Here is a 24,684-nt window from a genome sequence, read left to right as displayed (position 1 = left end):
CATGAGACTGAGAGCTTGGGAAAGGAAACAGGTAACCGTATTGATTTTGGAATGCAATTTATTTTTTTACAGCTAAAATATCTATAATGGTGATTTAACTACATATGAAACCTCAAAAGTCTTCCATGTGTTGTAGGAATCAATAAGACAGATATTGGCAGATACCAAGAAAGACAACAAAAGTAGAAGGAGACATGTCTGCCTAAAAAGATAGATCAGAGGAAATTTATATCTTATTTTGAGATAGATTTCCAAGACTTATGGGATAGGATATTGATCATATATAATGTGGATAGAATATTATTCTTAATAAAAAGGTTAAAAGAGATGACTAAAGGTCTAGCAATGTAAGATACCTCTGTTGGATACTTTCCAGATGAGAGTTGGTAAAGCTAACAGCAAATCATTACCCTCCTTTAAGAATCACCCAGGAAAATTAATCATCTACAAACTGGGTTCTCAAACATTAGTGAGTATCAGAATCACCTAGGGAATTTGGTAAAAATGCAAAGTCCCAGGCTCTTTCCTACTTTAATGGGCTTCTGTTTTCTTTAGCAGTTCTCTAAGTGATTCTGATACCTAAGAAATCTTGGATCTTTCCAAATCAGAAAAGTCCTGGTCCTTTGAAAAACCCACAGACTTGATTCTTGTAGTAATTTCCTGGCTTGGAAGTAACATAGCTCTCTTTTGTGCTCCCCATAACTTCTTATTGCTTAGTGTTATTGCTTACCTTAAAATTCCATAACTGCAAATCTCATATCATAAAAAATATTATCAATTATCTCTACTTATTATATAGTCTTTGAAGGATGTTGCTTTTGGCACAAAGAATTCTTGTGATGATTACTGGTGATCTTAATGAACACAGAGATGACCTATTAATAACTTGCTGTGGTAGGTTTATTCTCTAAAGATAGACACAATACTATATTCCATCTCCATGCTTTTCTGCAGTGTGAACTTGTCATTCCCACATTATAGTTGGAGTCTAATTCTACTTTTCTTGAATCTGGGTTAAACATAGGGATTCCTTAATCAACAGAATTCAGGGAAAATGATATTCTGAGGTTTCTCAGGGTAGGCCACAAAAATCTTTGCAGTTTCCACCTGGGTCTCTTAAATATTTTATCTTGGTATGCTCCTTCTTTGAAACCAAACACTGAGCTAGGAGTATCCCAAGNCTTTCGCCGACACCGTCCATCCTTCAGGGACCCCTGGACCTGTTGGAGCCGGCGCAGCCTCCGACACAAGCAAATGAAGAAGCCATGTCTAAAAATTCTGGTGTACAGCCCCAGTTGAGATCCCAGCTGAGTTAGCAGCAACTACGAGTCATGTTAGTAAGCCATATTAAACATCAAGTCTAGTTGAGACTTCAGGTATCTGTAGGCTCAACTGACATCTCTGTATAATGTGTGAGAGACTCCAGAGAGAACTACTCAGCTGATTGAAGCCAAGTTATGGAACCACAAGAAGTAATAATTTCCTATTTTAAGCCAATAAACTTGGGGAAGGTTTGTTATGCAGCAATAGAAAAATTATGCAGAAACTGGTAACAGGAAGTGAGGTCTTGATGTAGCAAAAACCAAAACATGTAGCATTAGTTTTGGAATAGGCAGCAGGCAGAAGCTGAAAGAGCCTTGAAGGAGATATTAATTGAGGCCTGAAAGACAATGAGATTATTATTGGAGGCTGGAGCAAAAGGTATAAGTACTATGTAGCTATGGAGAGTTCAGAGATACCATAACTTGGAAAGTAGGAAAAATACCTAATTAACTGATGTGTTTGACCAAGGAGATTTTGAAGCAGAACACTGAAAATATCAACATTATTTTTATACCACAGATAGATGTAAGCTAAAATGAAATTATTCAGTGTTCAAGCATAACTTAGAGTAAATACAAAGGAGTCATGGCTAGCTGAATTCAAATAAAAAAGAAATTTCCCTCCAGCCTTTTCAAATTACAAAAGACTTTCAAAGGAAAAAGTGTCCTCAGGGTGTAATGTCATCTCTAGGATGAGACTATAAAGTTCTTTACATACTTTGCTAAGAGTAGAGAAATACTTCAGGGTATGCCTAATTAATCTTTTTAATTAGGCAAAGAAACTTCTAGAAATCTCAAGGATATTTTCCCAGAGAATCATTAACTCTCAGGCAAAATCAGACAGGGGGTAATCTGGAAGATATCTGTGGGTATGAATTTTGTCTAATGGAGTAAACCTTAAAAGATTCATAAAGAACCACATTTTTTTTAATGTTAGAGAGAGAGAGAGCACCAACAGGGGAGAGAGGAAGAGGGAGGGAGAGAGAGAGAGAATCCAAAACAGGCTCCACACTCAGCACAGAGCCTCACGTGGGGCTTGCACCCACAACCCTGGGACCATGAAATCAAGGGCCAGAGGCTCAACCAACTAAGCCACCAGGTGTCCTGAGAACCATAATTTTTAAGAGAAATGAACAGATGTAAGCACCATCACCTCGGACTACAAGGGACAGAGTTAGTGCAAAATGAAAAGAGGCCATTAGGTCTCCAACTTCATTAGGCAAGAAGCAGATGAAGAAAACTACTCAGATGTAAACACAGGTCACTACTCAATGAAAAGCAAAGATGACATAGAATATAGAGACAATTGCCCACAGGCTAGACAAAATCTGTGGAGAATCATTCCCAGGGAGAAGGATCTTGTCCTTATTAAGAAACTGGTGATACTTGATGGGTATGGGGGGGAGAGGTAGGGGGATGATGGGCATGGAGAAGGGCATTTGTGGGGATGAGCACTGAGTGTTATATGGAAACCAACTTGACAGTAAACTATTTAAAAGGAAAAAAGAAAGAAATAGTAAAAAAAAAAAAAGAAAGAAAGAAACTGGTGATACTAATCTCTGGCTGGATTTTAAAAACTATAATGGCCTAGTGACTGTAATCTGACTCTCCCAATATTTTACATATGAGTATCTATTACAGTTATCCATCTCTATATCACCATGGTGTGTTGGCTGTATAAATAGTAGATTTCCTTCTCATTTCTTTACTTCACATGTCTTCAGATTGAGAGGAACTGCATTCAAGGATCTGTATACAAGGAACTGAACCAAAGGAGCTCTATTCACATTGTGCCTGATTTAGAGGCTGAGATCTTGGACTTTGAACTAGGGAAGAGGTGAATGTATTAGTTTTTTGTTTTTGTTTTATTTTGTTTTTGTTTTGTGAATGTATTTTGTATGTAAAAGGAAATCTGTGATATTATAACCTAGTGTGAACTATTGCAGGTTTTATTTTCCAAAGATGGCCAAAACAACATCTTTATATACAAAACAATACCATATGCTTTTCTGCAATATGATCTTGCCACTCCTCCAAGAGGTGTAGTGTAATTCCACTCCCCTCTTATCTGGGCTGGCCTTAGTGATTTCCCTGAAAAAATAATGTAATGGATGTGACATTTCAGGATATCCAAGACTAGATTATCAGAACCCTTACCTCTTCCTCATTGGTACCTTTGGATATAGATATTTGCATATTTGACACTCACTGTAGAACACAGCCACCATACTGTGAGAACCCCAGACCACAAGGAGAGCTTGTGTGGTTAATAGCCTAGCTGAGCTACTAGGTAATGGCCAGAATCAATTGTATCAATTTTTTATGAAACTTAGAGCTAACTCCACCCAAAATCTGATGGAAGCCACATGAGAGAAAAAGGGAAGGAGAGACCTCAAATGACAACTGCCCACATGATTCTAGGAGATCTACAGAATCATGGGATAATAATAAATTGTTTCAAAGCAGTAATTTTGGGGGTACTTTATTATACAATAATAAGTAATGGGAACAATTAGACGTTCAGTACTCTGCATTTTTCTCTAAAGACCTTGACCATCCTTCCTCATCTACTGAATTCCTTAGAAACACCTTAGAATTTGTATTTCCACAAATATATGCAAATTGTTAGTAATCCAAATTTCAAGCATTTGGTTCCTGATCCATCACCTCCTGTTTTTCCAATTCACTTTCTTTCGAATCTCAGAAAGCAATCTTTCAACTTCCTCAATGAGTTTATAATAACTCAATCTTATTTCCTTTTCACTTTTTCCCATTTTCCTCATTTTCCCCTCCTTCTTACCAGCATTAATTTTATGATTTTGTCTTAGAATTACTGTTGAATACAAATTTTTCTCCCCTTTCACCCTCTTTCCCTTTGTAACACACACACACACACACACACACACACGCATGCACGCACACACACACACAAACACACACACTTCATTATGATTTTCTAATATTTTTTTTTCTAAATCCAACTGTCCACTCTATGCCTGAGGCCGTGGGATAAAAACTGTAAATATGCTGATTCACAATATTTTAAATTTAGCATTGCTAAACTAAAAACATTTTTAGTTATGAAAGGACCACAAATAATTTGATAATTTCAGGGACACTTAGACAACAGACCTAAATTCAGACTTTCCTGGACAAGCTGGAATATATAGCCTCCTAAGTTTTGTAATTCATGACAAATATATCATGCTTCTGTATTTCTTCTCATATGCTTTTGTTTGTTTGTTTTGTTTTGTTTGAGGTTGTTGGGTTTTTTGTTTTGTTTTGTTTTGTTGTTTGCCCCCTCAGACTCTAAGGTCCCTTGGGACAGATAGCTGCTTCTCTGGGCATTGTGAGTGGCTTGAGCAGTTTTCTGCCTCCATGTGCTGCTTGGCCCTGCCACCTTTCAGTGACTGGAGTTATGGTGTCCTCATGCTTCAGAGCCTCCCAGGCCCTGTCTGGTCCCAGACAGAGTGCCAAGCACAACTGTCCTATTTAATTCGGCTAAGGAGTTTATGAATGGGATGCTATTATTATTCCCATTTTATAGATGAGGAAACTGAGGCCCAGAGAGAATATCACTTTGCCTAAATTCACAAAGAGAGAAAATAGAAGAGCTGGGGTTTTAACCCACACAATTTAATCTCAAAGTCCACGTTCTTAACTACTAAACCTTACTGCCTGGGGAAGGCACAGGGAGGTAAGGGTGTGGATTAAGTTGAAATGTTATGCATTCTCTTTTACTAAATTTAGTTTTTTGGAAAAAATATTTCCTGGCCACTGGGATGTGTGTGTGTGTGTGTGTGTGTGTGTGTGTGTGTGTGTGTGTGTAAGTGGATCTCATTAGCTTTCATTGGTCTGGGTCATTGGGACTTTCCACCTCCCGGACCACCCACCTGAAAGCCCTGAGGCTGTGACCACACACACCTACAGATCCCCACCAGCCCACAGCCGTTTGACTGTCACACTACCAGTTCATGAGGCACCTCTGCTGCCGCGGCCTCCTGTAAGCTCCCCTCCCCGTTGCGCCCCCCAGCCCCCAACACCCCATGAGACAGGAGACGGGCTGGTGCTGGTGCTTGGTAAAGGCCTGAAGGCACCTCCAGAAAGCTCTGGTGCCTTTGCCAAATGACCAGTGACATCATGAAATTTCTACCATCCAATCGGCTGGCTACTTGTTCTCTGAGCTTCAGCATCTCATCTGAGAAATGGGCAGGGCAGGCAAGAATAGAGATTCTTAACCAAGAATTAATAGATCAGGCTGGACTTCTAAATTAAAAAAAATATTTGCAAAACGTGAGCATATAACATGAAGATTGGTTTAGGACGTGCTAGATGGAGAGAACTCCTGGGTTCTCCAGACACATAAACCATTGAAGTCACCTGGGGCAGTGGTCCTCTGAATCTTAGAATTGTCATCTAGAATTGTTGATGGGAAATACTGCTGGGACCATGCCTAGTAGCCACTCAAAGTATCAGAAAATGTTAAGCTGTGTCATCTTTTGACCCCCTTTACCCATTTCTCACTCCCTAACCAACCACCACCAATCATCTGTTTTCTGTGCCCATGAGCTTTTTTTCTTTTTTGATTCCACATATAAAAGAGAGAAAGATCATGTGGTATTTGTCTTTCTCTGAGTTATTTCATTTAGCATAATGCTCTCTCGTGCCATCCATGTTGCCAAATGACAAGATTTCATTCTTTTTTATTGCTGAATAATCTTCTATTATATATGCCACAATTTATTTGCCCATTCATCTATCCATAGACACTTAGGTTGTTTTATTTCGTATGTCCACAAAGTCTTATAGCAGTTGACGACTCTCAAAGGTGGTTTTTCTCCATATAGTGACTCAGGGGCCCAGGCTGCTTGTAACTTGCAGGTCAGCAATGGCAGCATGGCCTCCTTGTCCCTGCAGCAGATGAAGAGAAAACATAGACTCTACATACTTGTTCTTAAATATTTTAGTCTGACATGACATTTGCCACTTCTACTTTCACTATTGGCCATAAAATACCACATGGCCTTGGTCTAAAACTACCAGGAACACTTTTATATAGAGAAAGGAGAGAAAAACCAGATAGATATGAGAATGAGAAATGTATTACAGAATCCAACATGACCTTGACTCCTTGTCATCTGTTCTGGTCTCATCTACTACTACATTTCCCCAACCAACTTGCTTTTCACCATACTTGTCTTCTTGAATCTTCTCATCTACACTAAGTACCAGGGCCTTGCTAATCCATCTGCTGTCTTGCCCAGGTTTCATGCTGTATCAATTAAGTCAGCATGGTTGTGGGTAAGTGAAAGAATCAGCATTTTTTAAAAGCCCCCCAAGAGGTTCCGGTGTACAATAAAGTTGTAGAACCAGAAGACTTACGGTGCAATTAATAGCTCTGTTTTACAGATGAGACAACTGAGTTCCTAAAAATTAAATAACTTATTCAATATTTCTCAGCTGGTATATGTCAGAGCTGGGGTTCAAATCTATAGCTCTCTCATTTTAATTTGCTTTATTTCCTATAAAGTAAATTCCTCTGAGTGGTAGTACTTGATTAAGGGAAATCACCTTTTATGTTTCTTTATACTTTCAAATCACTTTCTAAAAATCTTGAGCCAATTTACACACCAACTTGCATGAAAGAAGCCACAGACAAATTGTAAATATTATTGTGCTCTGAATATGTATTTATAGTTCAGTACCATTGTGTCAGATGCTTAGGTCTGGAGTGAGGAAGAAAAAAGAGGCATAACTAAGATGTTTACAGTTCTGTGAGATCTGCTTGGTGAGTACAGTTGAAATGAGTCTGAATCTACCCTGTCTGTTCTTCTTCCTTGGAAAGGTATCTTCCCATGGCTCAGATATACCCTAGCCTTGGGTAATTCCAGATGACATCAGTTCTGGGAGAAATTGCTATTTCCCCTTTCACATCTTTCCTAGGTACACACTTTCCATGTTGCCTTAATTTATGGGAGTCTCTCCTGACCCAATCAATTCAACATATAATTTTGCATCTTCATTCCAGGTTACCTGGATACTTGGCCTGAGTGGGACTTTGATAAGGGAATAAAGAGACATATTTCAAAGGGCCACTCTGTCATTCCCTCAGTGCATTATAGGAGAAGAATGTATCTTACACTGGACTGTAACTAGCAGTTCCTTTGAATTAGAAGCTTATATTCTGGTCTAACTAGATGAAGGAGGAAAGATCCTAATGAAGACACAAACTGTTAAAGGGGAATAAAGACTCGAGCTCAAGGTCAATGTGGAGAAAATCAGATTAAGGAGAAGGATTATTTTCTTGAGAGGAGGTAATATGCAGTATTGAATTAGGCAACCAAAGGAAGCCATGCAAATTCCAACTCAAGGTATCTCTCCTCTCAGTCTAGCCTCATCCTGTGTCACCTTTCTCTCTGAATTTCCCTCCCTAACCATTTGACACAGTTTGGCTACATTTCTTTTAGTTTGGCTACACCTCTCCTTTTAGCAGCTGGTACCACTGGTGCTCTGAGCCACACCACAGCCTCAGTGGGTCAAAAAACCTTCAGAGGGTGGAGATAAATGAGAACAAATCATGGATTCAGGAGCTATGTTACTTGTGCTGGATCAAGACTTCTCTAATACGACTGACTACTGACTGAAGTGGAGGTGAGTGTTAAATGGATGAGATGGACAGAAAATAAAGTTGAGGACAGCTCTATAAAACCAAGAGCAGAAGTAGGGGAAGACACTACAGAGGGATGACAATCATACAAAGATACTGATGTAACTGGTCACTCCGAGTTCATATCGGACTGTCCCCTTCATTAGGAGAGGTGCAGTTCCTTGAATCCCTCTGATGTCTGCATAACCTTATTGCAAATCAAGACATTTATCAGTAAGTCCTTTTCTTTGCACCTCAGTCCTTTCTGCTNACCGCGAGATCATGACCTAAGCGAAAGTCAGACTCTCAACCGACTAAGCCACCCAGGCGCCCCGAGAACAGCCTTTCTTAAAGCAATGATGAATTCAGAATTTCTTGACAATAGCTGTGTCTTGTTCTCACTCATAGCATCCAGGCAGTAGTGAAGAAGTTTGTGTGTGTGTGTGTGTGTGTGTGTGTAATATATAATACATATATATTACATTATTATGTATATAACATATAATATATGTTTAGGTATACACATACATATATGTATGTATATTAGAATGTAATTCTGTTCTTACATACCTAAAATCCTCACAGTGTCCCCAGAAAACCTAGGGGATAAACAAAATCATCTAATTTCCAATCTCACCAGGGTTCTAGTACAGCTGGCACCATCCCAATCAAATTCTCTAATTCTGTCCTGTAATTTCACATGCAGGAAACTTAGAAGCTCACCAAACCACGAATCTCTGCTTCAGTATCCCCAGGTTTTGTTGTCTTTTCTGGGGCAAAATCAGGTGACTATCTTGTTGAACAGCCTAATAGAATGTCTTCCTTTAATTCAAATCAGATACACATTTTTCATCTTCTCTATTGTCTCTTGGTGGCAGCTTGCTCCTGTTGTACTGAAGGAGTCCCCACATCACTATTGTTTCTTGATCCTAAGGAAGATGAATGAGGAGAAATCAATGGCATCGGCATATTGATGAGATTGGGATCTCAGATCTCGTGAAAGTCCACTAACCTAGCGAACTGAGAAGTGGTCCTGCATATTTCTGAAGATAGTTCTTGATTTCAAAGTGGATGAAACTCAGTGCCTTTACCCTTGGATTACAGACTCAAGAAAAGCCAATATGTCTTTCAACTTGACAAAATAAATGAAATTTCCTCTTCTGAGAGGCAAGTACATAGTTATTTCAATGCACTCAGAGACGTGCAAAAATATGAGAAATATCTGTGAGTATTGTAACCAATGCTTATTAAACTGCAGACATTGCATTATGTACTTTGCATGATTTTTCTCAGTTCTCTGACAACCTTACAAAGTAAGAATTATCATCCAAATTTTATTTTAGGAAACTGAAGACAGAGGGGAGTAAGACCATTAGCAAGTAACTGCAGTCGGGCCAGATTGTGAACCCAGGCAGTCTGAATTTATTTCCTGATGTCTTATTTTCCAGACCACATAGAGAAGGTGACAATCCTAGGGAGTGAGTTGTACAAGAGATATTTGAAGCATTTGATGAAGACTCAGATTTGGGAACTAAATTTTATTTCCTTAGGGAAGCTCTCTCTAAATAAGAACTGGTCATATATCTTTTCCTCATAGCATACATCAACATAGCATTTCCACACAAATATGGGAGATTATTTGATTGATTATGTCTTCTCATTAGTAAGCTTCATATATCATGGAGCATGCATATTCTTACTCTTTGGTATACACAAGACATCTAGATGGGTGTTTGGTATGTAGTAGACTGTCAATAATGTGTTTTTTGACAAAGTAATAAAATGAAAGAGCAGACTTAGAAGATATATTAACTTCATAAATTGAAAACCTAAGGCACTGTAGAGGAATAATGCTTGTGTGATGTGGATTGTGTTTACAGACATTGACCTAAGGAAAAAAGTAAGTAGTCTTGAACTTGGAGGATCTGAAATGGAACATGGCTCCCTCAAGAGTATAGATTTTCTGTCACTAGAGTTGTACAAGCAACTTCTAGGTGACCACTTTTCAGGATATTACATTTGGGAGCCAAGTATCATAGAATTATTGAACTATACATGCTTTGTAACTTATTTCCCAAATAGATGATAGGATTATATTCCTATTGCTTAAAAACCACAGGTATTTCCAGGATAGAAGTAAAAAAATAATTACACCTTCCAAGATGGACATTGAAATGTTTATAGTCACTTGTTGTTATAATTTGATTATTGAATTTTTAAGGATTTAAAAAATTACAATAGAATTGTAGCATATTATATCTTATGGCTTAAACACTTAAGAAAAATAATAATTTCATTAATAATTAAAGCCCATAATAATATTATAAGCTACAATTTATAGCTATAGTAATTGTTAACATGAAGTAATAAACTTGCAATAGCGTATGAGAAATGCATATTGCAATTAATAAAACAAACAAAATTAACTGGTCTTTAAATAATATAGGTGGATGTGAATAGGGGATTGAAGGAAGGATATTCTTTTTAATTATTACAGAACTTTTTGATCTTATCTTAGGTGTTTCCACGTTCTAAAATTCTTTTGAGGTAAGAACGATTAAATGAACTTAATGTTAATGTCCCTTCTAAAAAAGAGGGTCTTTGAGTCCCCAAGACTGGACTTCAATCAGGTAAGAATGATGACTCTAACTTCACCCACAAGGATCTTTTACAGTGAGATGTCTCCAGGGAAAGATGTCTCTTTCACTCTTTTCTCTTTTGCTATTGGCATAATCTCAATCTATGGCCTGGTCTCTTCCAGAAACCTTCCCTGATTTATCTCACCTGTAAGCTCCTGGTCTGACTTTCTACTTCCCTTCCTATGGAATACTTCACTTGGAGACTTTGGGAAACACACACTCATATGACTCTCGGTCTGACTGATCATATCAGGGCTCGTACTGTAAAGCAGACTAAACAGACTAAGGCAGATATATTTTATATCCAATGAAATCACATGGCCAATCAAGAAAATAGATAAAAATTTATTATGTAGATACATTAGAGTAGGCAAGATATGTACTGAAGAGCTAAACAAGAGCATATCTTGGCATATATGCAGTGAAAAGAACATGACGGGAATCATAGATCTGGTGAGGGAAGAGCTTGTCTGATCCATACAGAAGACTTACAAGAAGAAATGCCACTTTTCAGCCATGGTCACTTATAAAAGTCTGTTAAAAATTCATTTGCTGTGTTCAATCCTTTATCCATTTACTTATTAAACATTATTTATTGATCCTATGTATATAAAGCATTAACGCTGATTGTAGAGAAAAAAATGTGACTCAAATTTCACAGTGAAAGGGGCCAAAAGACATACACATAATTATAAAACAGTTTATATTTCCTAAGGGAGGTATGCTGAAGATGAATGATTCTCTTACCACAGCATCAGAGACCCTAGAAGAGCTTCAGAGAGGGGGACATATTCATGTGGGGTTTAAAAATCTTTTTTTGTTTATTTATTTTTGAGAGAGAGAGCACACAAGTGGAGGAGGGACAGAGAGAGAGGGAGACACAGAATCTGAAGCAAGCTCCAGGCTCTGAGTTGTTGGCACAGAGCCCAACGTGAGGCTCGAACTCATGAACCATGAGATCAAAACCTGAGTGGAAGTTGGAGGCTTAACCAACTGAGCCACCCAGGTGCCCCTCATATAGGTTTTTAATGATTCTTAGTAGCTTGTCAGGTGACTAATGGGAATAGCTATTCAGTGCCCCCCAAAAAGCAGTGTATGAAAAAGCATGCAGATGTGATTAAGCATGCTTTTGGACATTTCAAAACACTCAGATATGACTGGAACATGAAATATGTGATGGAGTATATTGTAAATAATATGAGATAGTTGAGTAAGATCAAGAACAAAGCAAGAAGAGCTTTTGCACATCATACCAAGATCCTAGCAGGAAATGCAGCACACACCTACATTAAGACATTTGAAGACAGTGTAATACAGAAACCATTTTCAAAGATGTGGGTAGGTGTAGGGAAATCACAAGTGCTTGTGAAGTTCCTGGATTAATGACCACAGACACTATTGTAGTCCTTTGGACTGAAGGGTTAAGAGGAGAACATGGTTATAAGAAGAAACCAAATCCACAGGGAGATGTTCACAGAGAGATAAAGCCAGCTTGCAGCAACCCTGCTGGGAGGGAGCTGAAGGAAAAATATCCCTGACCTTTCTTTAATCCTCTGTTGCTGTTTCCTATAGTCAAATTCAACCAGAAGTGAGCTAGCAGGGAAGTCTCTGCATGTAGTCCAGTGTCCCAGGACCAAGAACATGATGGAAAGTGGTGGAGCATAGATCAGAGGAAGGTAATAGAAGACATTCTGAACAGCATACATTAAGAAAGTTATATTTGTGTTATTGTTGATTATTTTCACATGATAGAATATTTCTACAGCAATGTAGAGGTTTCACTGGAAGATGACAATCCTAGAAGTAAGCGTATTACTTATAAAGCTATTTTAATACCCTAGGAAAGAAATGAGGAAGGCACGAATTGGAGCAGAATTGGTGTAAATGAAAGAGATGCAAGAAATTGAATGAATATGTGGGAGGAATAAATGACATCTAGGATGACTTGATTTCATTTTCTAACCAATTTTAGGAAGATAAAGCCTTGTGTACTCTTCCTCATTATGCTGTCTGCATCTGTCATCAATGACACTGCCTTCCATCCTCCCACATTTATTCTACTTGGAATCCCCGGGATGCAAGACCAGCATGTGTGGGCGGCCATCCCCTTCTGCTCTATGTATATCCTTGCTCTGGTTGGCAATGGCACCATCCTCTACATCATCATGACAGATAGAACTCTGCATAAACCAATGTACCTCTTCTTGTGCCTGCTTTCTATCACTGACCTGGTTCTCTGTTCGACCACATTGCCCAAAATGCTAACAATATTTTGGTTTAAGTCCCACATAATTTCCTACCATGGCTGCCTCACCCAGATGTTTTTTGTTCACACCATCTTTGCCACAGAGTCAGCTGTTCTACTGGCCATGGCTTTTGACCGCTATGTGGCTATCTGCCGTCCGCTTCATTATACATCCATCCTCAATGCCATGGTGATTGGGAAGATTGGTCTGGCATGTGTGGTCCGTGGTCTTCTCTTTGTTTTCCCCTTTGTCATCCTCATCAAACGCTTACCCTTCTGTGGACATCACATCATCCCTCACACTTACTGTGAGCACATGGGCATTGCCAAGCTGGCCTGTGCCAGCATCAAGCCCAACACCGTTTATGGTCTCACTGTGGCCCTTTCAGTCACTGGCATGGATGTGGTCCTCATCGCCGCCTCCTACTCCTTGATCCTGCAGGCTGTGCTGCGCCTGCCCTCCAAGGATGCCCGATTCCGAGCATTTAGCACTTGTGGGGCCCACATTTGTGTGATTCTGATTTTCTATGTGCCTGCTTTCTTTTCATTTTTCACCCACCGCTTTGGCCACCAAGTACCTCCTCATGTCCACATCATATTTGCAAATCTCTATCTCCTCGTGCCCCCTGTTCTTAACCCCCTGGTCTATGGCATTAATACCAAACAAATCCGCCTAAGAATATTTGTTTTTTTTATGGGAAGGAGGTAGCTAGACTCTATACATATCCCAAGGGCCGATGGGAAAAGTTATAATTAGTCTCTCACCTTCTCTAGTACATCTTATCCTTGGACTAGAGGTTTCTGTTTCTGCTAATTCTAGCAAACCAGTATCATGTATTATCTGACAGTTCTTGAAGTATTTAGAACAATACATTCATACCTGCTAAATCTAAAGAAAACTATTATCCTGTAAGGCTATGATGTGGCTTGTTAATGGGCCTGTAGGCTTTGAATCTTCCTAGGAATTGTCAGGAGACATTGTAGTACTTTTGATAGTAAGAGCCAGTAAGTTGCTCTATGTACAGAAAACTCAGGGCTGGAAATAGCAAACATGATAAAAAAAGATTTGCTTACTTATATCTTCAAGAAATTGAGAATAACACACACATGCGCGTGCACACATACGCACACACATTGATTGATTGATTGATTGATTGCCAGCACTTTCTTAGACCAAGAGTGTTTGTAGTAAGAGTGTCAACCTGAGACCAGAGATGGCCATGGCAGCCCAGGATCCTCTGTATCCGGCATTAGATTTAAACAGAAGGAGATGACTGCTGACTGAGTTATAAAGTCTGGAAGCACATGTATTAAAAGGGAAGCTACAGCGTAAGTTTCTCAAAGAATTGCTTAAAAAATGACACTTTGTAGCTAATATATTCACTTCAAGTCTGACGACCTTTGCATTCCCCCCTCCATACTCTCTGAGTGATGAGCTTTACATGTCAATTATTTTGTGGACCGCTATGGAGAGGTAGTCTTAACTTTTGTTTACCTCATTTAGTCAATAATTCTTTGAATTCCCAGGACACAGAGTTTCCTGCTGATGCTCGCCAGGGTAACCCAGGTTACTCAGGCTTGACAAATACCTCTCTCCAAACTGCTGGCCTTCATGCTCTAGCACAGGCTTACCTTCCCTAGGAGCTGAGGTTTGTTACTTTTTTGTTTTAGGTGGGTAACAAATGAAAAATCTTGTACACGTCAAAATTTCCTCCAATGGCTAACCTTTGTGCAGCTTATATTAGAACATTGAGCAAGGCTTCTCCATAGAATTTTATATTAGTCAGGTTTTCCAGGGAAACAGGACCAATAGGAGGTAGATAGATGATAGCTGATAACAGAGGTAGATGATAGATAAATAAGATAGATAGATAGATAGATAGATAGATAGATAGATAGATAGATAGATGATAAAAGAGATTTATTGTGGGATCAATTATGTACTAGGTATAATGGGCATTGAATTTCACAGGTGCATAAGGCACAGTGAGTGACTTTAGGAAACTCATACTGTAGGGAGTGAAGAAGTTAAGTTAAAAATACTGGGGCACCTGGGGGACTCAGTCAGTTGAACATCTGACTCTTGATCTCAGCTCAGATCTTGATCTTGGGGTCATAAGTTCAAGTCTTACATTAGGTTCCATGCTGGGCATGAAGTCTACCTAAAAAAATTGGTTCATACAATTTTAGAGGTTGTGATATCCCACAATCTGCTGTCTGTAAAGCAGAAACCCAGAAAAGCCAGTGGTGTAATTCAGTCTGAGACTGAAGTCTTGAAAACCAAGGAGGCAATGTGTGAGGCTCAGTATGAGATCTGAGACCTGAGATCAAGGAATGTTGATGTTCAAGGGTAGAAAACCAATGTCCCAAATCAAGCAAAGAGAGCAAATTCACCGTTTCTCTGCTTTTTTGTTCTATTAAGGCCCTCACTGGATTGGATGTTGCCCACCCACATTGCTGACTATTATCTTTACTTAGTCCACTAGTTTAAATGACCCCCACCTCTGAAACACTCTCACAGACATACCCACAGGTAGTGTTTGACTAGCTATTGAGGCATCCCTTAGCTCAAATTGACATATAAAATTAGCCATCACAAATTCTTAGTGGGTTTGTAATTGTGTTTGTGCTATATTATTTAAAAAAAAACAAGGATATTAACCCCTTATTGGGTACATCATTTGCAAATCTCTTCCCCTATTCAGTAGATTGTCTTTTTTTTGGTTGATGATCTCCTTTGCTGTGCAGAAGATTTTGGATTGATGTCGTCTGTTGCCGGACACTCAAGAAAAAGTTCTCAGACACTAGACTGAGCTGACAGGCAGACTGCCTCTGTGAGAGAACAGCAGCAGCTGGGGTCTGCACAGTCTTTATTTTATGTTTTGTCAGATATAGGCATCAAAGAATGTCAAAGCAGGGAAAGAAAACACAAAGACCATCCAGATATCAACCAGACACACATCAGTGTTTACGTGAAAGAATGCAAGGAAGATGTGCAGTTTCAAGGACTGCCAGGCAATTACAGCGGGTCTGTTTCTTAACTGGCTCCTGGGGGACCATGGGACTCTGTTCTCATAGTGCTATCGCGTTCGACAGCCTTGAGACCAGAGCATCTCTGATGTTTCAGCTATTACCCCATTCTCCTTCCCAGGGCTTACAATACATCTTTTAGAGATAACTCCACAGTAGTCCCACTTGCTTATTTTTGCATTTGCTTCCCTTCACTGAGGATACATATCTAGAAAAATGTTTCTACTATCTACGTCAGAGAAATTAGTGCTTATGTGATGAGGGACCATAAGGCAAGCTGAGGGCAAAATGCAAGCTAGCACACTCCCCACCCCAGGTGGGATATGTATGACATTCCTCAGGCATTCCTGGCTGCCCAAAGACAAAGGAAAGGACAGAAAACAAATGGCTAAACTGATAGAGTCTCCATCAGTTTACAAATATCTTAGTAAATTATAAGAAAAAGGAAATCATATCAATAGTCTAATCTCCAAACCCTACAGACTCAGTTTCCTGGAGCCCCACATCACTCCTCCAGAGTGATATGGGTAACAAAGGCAAGAAGGAAATAGCAGGTGAAATTAAGTATCTTTATACCTGTAGCCCACTGACAAATACTTGAGGCAAATACAGAGTTTAACATTTCTCCAGGACCTCCTCACTGTCTTAATGTTAATACTAGAGGGAAAAACAAACAGCTTGACAATAGTCAGGCCTTCAGTAATCTGTGAGTCTTCAGCCTATAAAAAGCTCTTTGGAAACTTCTCCCCAAGTCCAGAGTATATAACCGGTCATTCTACACAACCCACTGCAACTCTTCCTGCCCATGTGTCCTGTCGCTGTATGTTAATAAAATCATCTTTTTGCACCAAAGATGTCTTCAAGAATTCTTTCTTGGTCGTCAGTGCCAAACCCCATGAACCCCACCATCATTCCAAAGCCTCATCATATATGATCTTCTAGGAGTTTTATGGTTTCAGGTCTCATATATAGGACTTTTTAAAATGTTTTATTATTTGTTTTTGAGAGAGAGCTAGTACAAGTGGGGGAGGGGCAGAGAGAGAAGGAGACAGAACACAACGCAGGCTCCGGGCTCTGAGGTGTAGGCACAGAGTCCAATGTGGGGTTCAAACTCACAAACTGTGAGATCATGGACCTGAGCTGAAGTCAGATGCTCAACCGACTGAACCACCCAGACTCCCCTAATATTTAGGTCTTTAAACCATCTTGAATTTAGTTTGTGTATGGTGTAAGAGGATGGTCCTATTTTCATTCTTTAGCGTGTAGCTATCCAGTTTTCTTATTTGTTGAAGATACTGTCTTTAGCTCATCATGTATTCTTGCTTCCATTATTGTAGATTGAGTGACCATATTGCAGAAGGATTCTTGCACAGAGGGACGGGACACTGAGGCCTTTCTTCCCAGGAAGCAGCTTTATTCACTCTAGCATGGATTCAGAGAGATAAAACCTAAAAGCCTGAGCACCAAGCACAGCAGGGCATAGCCTTTTATGCAATCTCTACTTTGTCTCCCATATATGGTGAAACATATAATCTGATTAGACACAGTCTAAGTTACAGAGTCGTGTTAGAGCTAGGCATATGTGTATGGAGTTGATTGGGCCACTTTGCCTTTCTTTGTTCTGAGAAGGCCTCCATCACATTCCTTAGGGAGGGGCTCTACCTCTACTACAATATAAGCATGGGTTTATTTCTGGACTCTCTATTATGTTCTATTGATCTATGTGTCTATTTTTTTGTGCCAGTACCATAATGTTTTGATTATTACAGATTTGTAATCTATCCTGAAGATTACATTAGTGATTCAGTGTCTTTTGTGGTTCCATACGAATTTTAGGATTATTTATTCTAGTTCTGTGAAAAAATGTTGGTATTTTGATATGGATTGTACTAAATTGCAGATTTCTTGGGGTCATATGGACATTTTAACAATATTAATTCTTCTAATCCATGAGTATGGAATATTTTTCCATTTGTGTTATCTTCAATTCTTTTCATCAATTTTGTATAGTTTTCAGAGTGCAGGTCTTTCACTTCCTTGATTATGTAAAGAACTTATACAGTTGTAAAAAGTAAGTGAGATGATTCTCAGAAATGCCAAATAAAAGCTGTGCTATCTAGTTAACAATAGGTTTACGAACTATTGGAAATACATACAAACCCCTCCTCTTCCCACAATGGAGTCCCAAACCTTTAGACACTTCACTTCCTGATTTTTCATCCCCTCTCCTTTAGGTAGGCTTTGCAATGAACATGCACCAAAGAACTGAAGTCTCTGTGTCACCTCAAAGAATGTAAATTTGTCCCAATCAGACTACTTTTTGGCTTTACATAGGCATAGGTGACTTCTGGGTAAGGCTGTAAACTCTGTAGTACTCAGCCAAAGAGGAATCAGGGGAGCGACTTCATGCTAGGAGATTAGTTGCCTGCTATAACCTCCCTGAGTGTTCCTGTCCATCAGGCACCCACTCTTGCAAGAACTTTGCTCAAAGCCTCACTTCACTGTACTCCAAGTTTCTGCATCCCTTCTTTGATTGGGTCAGTAGGATTATTTTTCACAACAGCTCAACACCAAAAAAGGAAATAATTCAATTAAAATAAGCAGAGGTCGTGAATAGACATTTTGCCAAAGAAGTCTTCCACATAGACAACAGATAACATGAAAAGATGTTCCACATCACTCATCAGAAAAATGCAAATCAAAACTACAAGGACATATTGGCTCATACCTGTCAGAATGGCTAAAATAAAAAGCACAGGAAATATTAAGTTTTGGCCAGGCTGTGGACAAAAAGGAACCCTCTTTCTCTGTTGGTGAGAATGCAAAGTGGTGTAGCATGGTGTCATACAGTATAGACATTCCTCAAAAAATTAAAAATAGAAGCACCATATAATTCATTAATTCCACTACTGGGTAGTTACCTCCTCCTCCTAAAAATCCCCACTAAATCAAAAAGAAAGATAGTAATTCCACTACTGGATATTTACCCCTTAAAAAACAAAAAAAACTAATTTGAAAATGTTTATTGCAGCATTAATTACTTTAGCCAAGTTATGGGGGCAACCCAAATTTTCATCCATAGATGAATAGATAAAGAAGATATATATATGTTATATATATTATATATTATATTACATATATATTACATATTATATAATATATATAATGAAATATTACTTAGTCATAAAAAGGAATGAAATCTTGCGATTTGCAACAACATGGATGGATCTACAGAGTATTATGCTAAGTGAAATAAGTCAATCAGAAAAAGACAAATACTACATGATTTTACTCATATGTGGAATCTAAGAAAGAAAAATAAATGAACAAAGTGACGTTTAAAAAAACACATGCTTTTAAATACAGAGAAAAAGCTGGTGGTTTCTAGTGGGGAAGTGGTGGGGTAAGGGTGAAAGAGATAAAGAGGATTAAGAGTACACTTATCTTGATAAGCACTGAGAAATGTATAGAATTGTTGAATCATTATATTGTACACCTACACATACAATATTATATATTGTATAACATTGTTATATATTGTGTAACTTGTTATATATTGTATAACATTGTATGTTAATTGTATGTTAATTATACTTTTTAAAAAATATAATTTACTGTCAAGTTGGCTAACATATAGTACATTCTTGGTTTTGGATTCCTGTGATTCATTGATTACATACAATACCTAGTGCTCATCCCAACAAGTGCCCTCCTCAATGCCCATCACCCATTTTCCCTTCTCCCCTGCCCCCCCATCAACCCTTAGATTGCATGTCAGTCATACTTTAATAAACAAAAGAATCAGGGAAATGGTTTGACTCAGGATTGGGAATATCAGAATCTCTGATATATTTACATATATCTAAATATTCATAACTATGTATCCAATTGCCTTAGAAAAAAATTTAAATTCAATGATGTCCATGGCATATGATAAAAACATAATTACACCAATGTATCCCATTTTGCATGCTCTTCTTATGAAATGATCTTGACACTCCAATGAGAGACACAAGCTATGTTCCCTCCACCTAAATATGGGCTGGCTTTAGTAACTCATTTTCAGTGATAAGAATGTGTTGGAAATGACAGAGTATTATTTACTTCTGAAGCCAGGTTGTGGACAGAAAAACAGGCTTGTCTTCTCCTCCCCACTGCCCCTTCACCTTTGCCCTCCTTCTCCCCTCCTTCTGGTTCTTTCTTTTCTTTCATTCACATGTAAGTATTCCAATTTTCTTGAAATTGTCATGATATCATCTAGGGATGAAGAGAGATTAATGAGGATTCTTGGCTGTTCCAGCCTTTTGCTATTAAATTCTTCCAGCCCAGCCCCAGACCCTGGAGTAAGCCAGTAGTCAGATGACTCCAGTCCCTTCTCTGATGTTAAGTACAGCCAGGATTCAGGATGTCCCCACCAGATCCTAGAGGAAGAGAAACAAGCTATCTTTTCTGAGCACTGACTAAATTCCACAGTTGTGAGCAAAATGATGTTGGTTTAAGCTACTAAGTATGGAGTGATTTGCTATACAACACAGTAATCAAGCTGGAACAACATCTAACTTAAACAATTTTCTATATGATTAGTAACAATCTAATAAAACTAAGAAAACTCATCTCTACCCAGTGCTTATAGTTACCTTCCATTGTCCAAACTGTAAGTTTTGAGAGAAAAGTCTTCATAAGACCACCCTTACTTTGGACACTTCCAATGAACTCAGGGGTCCCCAGGACCTCCACCATTTTATAGCTGGCTATAAACTTGGGGGTCATCACAATCACCATTGCATTCAATAATGTACTAGACAAATTTACAAAGTTCAAAAAAGGACTAAACTCAGATTTAAAGTTTTATTATAACAAAAAGATAAAGATTAAAATAGCAGAAGTAGGAGGTGCATTGAGCAGAGTCCAGGAAGGGTTCAAACCTTGAAGTTTTTGGTTGTCTTCTCCCTGTGGAGTCATGGATGGGTGCTAGCTACTCTTGGTCACCATTTGTTACTACACAGTGTTATGCCAACCAGAGATGTTCATTTGGTCTTTTGGTGTCCAGAATTGTTGTTGGGGCTTGATTACATACTGCTCACATGGTGACTTTTATTCTCCCGTCCCTCCAGAAAGTCAAGCTATACCTTTAGTCTTCAGTTCTTGTTGTGGTCAGAACTGACATGATGTGAGCCAACGCCCCAATTGTCAATCACACTAATAGACTGTCCAGTGGCCAAAGCTCCCAGGCAAATTGAAGACACTTCTGTAAGACAGGACATTCTAGGGATTTAGAGATTACCATCCAGGAATTGAAAGCTTCCAGGTTGTGCATCATGCATCCTGAGTGATGTGAGATATACAGATTTATTTATTTCTATGTAATTATATTATTTATTATTTATCTTTTCTCCATGTATGTGGGCATTTGTATTGATGCTATTCTGCTAAAATAAGCTGTCTATATCTGTAATTACCTTCATTTTTTGCAACATTTTATAATACCTTTTAATTCTAGTATGGTAGGGGTCCATGGTTATATCATTTTCAAATATTTGTTGTTTCACTTAATTTCAGAATTATTTTTTCAAGATTCTAATAATGAATCATTGAAATTTGTTTGGATTAGCCTTGATTTTATGAATTCATTGGTAGAGAAGGTATGGCCTTCAAATATTGTTGGGTTTTGGTTTTTATTAACACAAGTAAACAAAACCATGTAAGATCTCATAAGCTAGGATACATAATTAGTTCATACTTAAAAGAATTTTAAAAATTTGTATTGTTTATTCCTTTTTTGAGAGAGAGAGACATAGTGAATGAGTAGGAGAGGGGCAGAGACAGAGAGGAAGGCACAGAATCTGAAGCAGCCTCCAGGTTCTGAACTATCAGGACAGAGCCCAATGCAGGGGCTCGAACTCATGAACTGTGGGATCATGACCTGAGCTGAAGTCAGATGTTGAACTGACTGAGCTACCCAGGCATCTTCCAAAAGAACTTATGTTGTTTGCTTATTCACTAACTTATTCATATATTTGACACTTTTAATCTGCCCACTAATGCCAAACTTGATGCTAGTGACCAAGATAAAGGATTTTGGAAGAAATCAGACCAGCACCATTCTCCATGAGTAGTGTGATTATCCAAAGAGCAAGCTTAAAAGTTGTGACTGAGAAGACGAGGACTCTGTGCAGCACTTGATAAGGCACTCTACAAGAAGAGATTCTTTAGAAGTTCTATGCAGGGAATTCACAGGACCCTGGATGTAAAAGTGAGAAAGCAGGGCGAGGAAGAAAGGATTGTTTCTGGTTGCTCCCTGTCACTATCATCCATCAGGCTCTCGCTGGGACAGTGAGGAAAGAATGACTGAGCCCATAATGTCACCAGGGTGCTAGAGCACAGCTTATGGCAGAGGAAGCTGTGTGGATGTGACTGAGCAGGCACCTCCGTGCTCGCCTGCTTTGGTTGATGATCCTTTCTGTTGATGTATTGACTGGCCAGGCCCTTCATTCTGCCACTCCTTCCCTCAGCCACTGTTTCCCTCTTGCTGACACCTGACGTTGACCAAGTCTCCCTACAAGGCCTGCCTGAGGCAGAACTTGCACTACCATTTAGACATCACAATTTAGAATCCAGCCCTCTGAAGCTCCTCCAGGACTGCCAAAGACTGGACATGCTCAGACTGCTAGGGTCAACCAGCCTCATCTCCTGGGAGCTTAGGGAAACCTCCAGGGTCAAGTTTATACACATAGCAGTGGTGCCTTGAGAGTATGCCTTGGGGGAAGGAGGGAGTACCAAAGAGCTAATTCTAGGCACCCAGGGGGACCTTTCCTTAGGTTAGATAAAGGGCCATATCATGGATTGTGGGTACCGAGAGTGAGAAGTGGAGACATGTAGGGCACAGAGTGTGTTCCCCAGGAACCCCATGGATGTATGTGTAGACATAGCTACGTACATAGCTACGTACAGCTGCACATACTCTGCACATACTCTCACACACACACACATGAAGAAGGTGTCCAGGACCAGCTTCCCACACTCTGACTGCCTCCTATTCTGGTAAGTGGTTCCAGGTGAGGTGGCTTCACAGCTCCATCCTCAGATGCCCAGAGCCCTGTCACCTGATTCATTTTTGGTCCTCACTGAACAGCTCTCTTTTGTTGACCTGTTTCATCTTAGGTGGACTGAGAGTGGTTTTGAATACTCTGTCATAGTTCTTGGTATTTCTATCCATGTTTGTCTCACAGACTTTAGGTTGCATTCTTTAAATGGATACACATGCAAACCTATACATAATATATTTTGATGAATACAATGGCTTGTGTGTGAATAATGATTCAGTTCATCATTAATGAAACATCAAAGTGAAATATGTATTTGTCAGATGTTAATGTGGTTACACCACATTATTATAGCTCTAACACTATAGCATTGTACTATACTACATGACATATATTAGCCTGATTCCAGAATCATTTTTGAGTGTCTACGTATTCCACCTTTTGTTTTCCATTTTCATACCCTTGAGTCTTTTGAAACTTAAGGCTCATGGAGTTGTGTTTGTTTGTTTGTTTGTTTGTTTGTTTGTTTTTACTGTGCTTCTCAGGTATGTCCCCAAAGCATCACCATGACTGTTTGCAATGCCTCCCTGGGTCATCCATCTTTCTTCATTCTCCAAGGCATTCCTGGGATGGAAGACAAGCACAGATGGATCTCTATCCCCTTCTCTTCCATGTACTTCATCACCATCCTTGGGAACTGCACCATCATCTTCATCATCTGCACAGAGCGCTCCCTGCATAAGCCCATGTTCCTGCTCCTCTGCATGTTGGCCCTCACAGACCTGGGCATGTCCACCACCACCATTCCCAAGGTGCTGTGCATCTTCTGGTTTGGCCAGAGTGAGATCAGCTATGTCGGCTGTCTGGTCCAAATGTTCTTCATCCACTCCATATCTGCCTTGCAGTCAGCCATCCTGATGACCATGGCCTTTGACCGCTATGTGGCCATCTGCGAGCCTCTGCGCTATGCCACCATCCTTTCCAATAGGCGCATTGGGCTCATTGGCCTAGTGAGTTTAGTGAGAGCCATCCTTTTCATTCTGCCCATGCCTGTCTTCCTCCAGAAGATGCCCTTTCATGTACATCACGTCATCCACACCACCTACTGTGAGCACATGGCTGTGGTGAAGATGGTGTGTGTGGACACCACGATCAACAGGATATATGGTCTGGTGGTGGCCTTGTTGGTTGCCGGGCTGGACATCTCAGCTATTGCATCATCGTATGTGCTTATCATCCGGGCTGTACTGCGACTGTCTTCTAAGGAAGCCCACCACAAAGCAGTCAACACCTGCACCACACACATTTGTGTCATGCTTATCTCATACACTCCCTCACTGTTCTCTTTTCTTACTCACCGCTTTGGTAGGGGAATTCCACCCCATGTACACACCATTCTTGGAAACCTCTACTTCCTTGTCCCTCCAATGCTCAACCCTATTATTTATGCAGTGAAAACCAAGGAGTTTAGGGACAAATTGACCAAATATGGGTGCAGGAAGAAGGAGCCTATAACCATTACTTTTAGTCAGAAAAGCTTCTGAGAATCCTGCTACTGGTTAGTTAAAAAATCTGTTTTATACTGGATACCTTTGAATACAGAGCTCTGTAAGGCAATTTCTGTGGGTGACCAGGACAACGTACTGAACAGGTACTCCTGGCAGCTTTGGAGCTCAGGTCTTGTGACGAGATGTGGGAATTCATTAAATTCAGATGATATTGTTTCTTACTCTAGACAGTTATTGTAGATATAATGGTG

General features: G+C 39.4%; 2 protein-coding genes across 2 annotated transcripts; both read left to right on the top strand.

Annotated features, from left to right (window-relative positions):
• The first annotated feature begins 12,610 nt into the window (after positions 1-12,610).
• On the top strand, positions 12,611-13,561 carry LOC144241166 (olfactory receptor 52D1-like). The gene has a single exon (XM_077775651.1). It carries the CDS (start codon positions 12,611-12,613, stop codon positions 13,559-13,561), a length of 951 nt encoding a protein of 316 aa, XP_077631777.1.
• A 9,159-nt stretch (positions 13,562-22,720) lies between these two features.
• Positions 22,721-24,469, top strand: LOC144241294 (olfactory receptor 52P1-like). The gene is made up of 2 exons (XM_077775851.1): positions 22,721-22,727; positions 23,409-24,469. The coding sequence occupies exons 1-2, from the start codon at positions 22,721-22,723 to the stop codon at positions 24,467-24,469; spliced, it is 1,068 nt and encodes a 355-aa protein (XP_077631977.1).
• Positions 24,470-24,684: the final 215 nt, after the last annotated feature.

This window comes from Crocuta crocuta, unplaced genomic scaffold, assembly GCF_008692635.1.
Source record: "Crocuta crocuta isolate KB4526 unplaced genomic scaffold, BGI_CrCroc_1.0 scaffold504, whole genome shotgun sequence".
In the NCBI taxonomy this organism is placed as follows: Eukaryota; Metazoa; Chordata; class Mammalia; order Carnivora; family Hyaenidae; genus Crocuta; species Crocuta crocuta.
The sequence above is the reverse complement of the archived record's forward strand: the minus strand, read 5'-3'. Positions and strand labels throughout refer to the sequence as shown.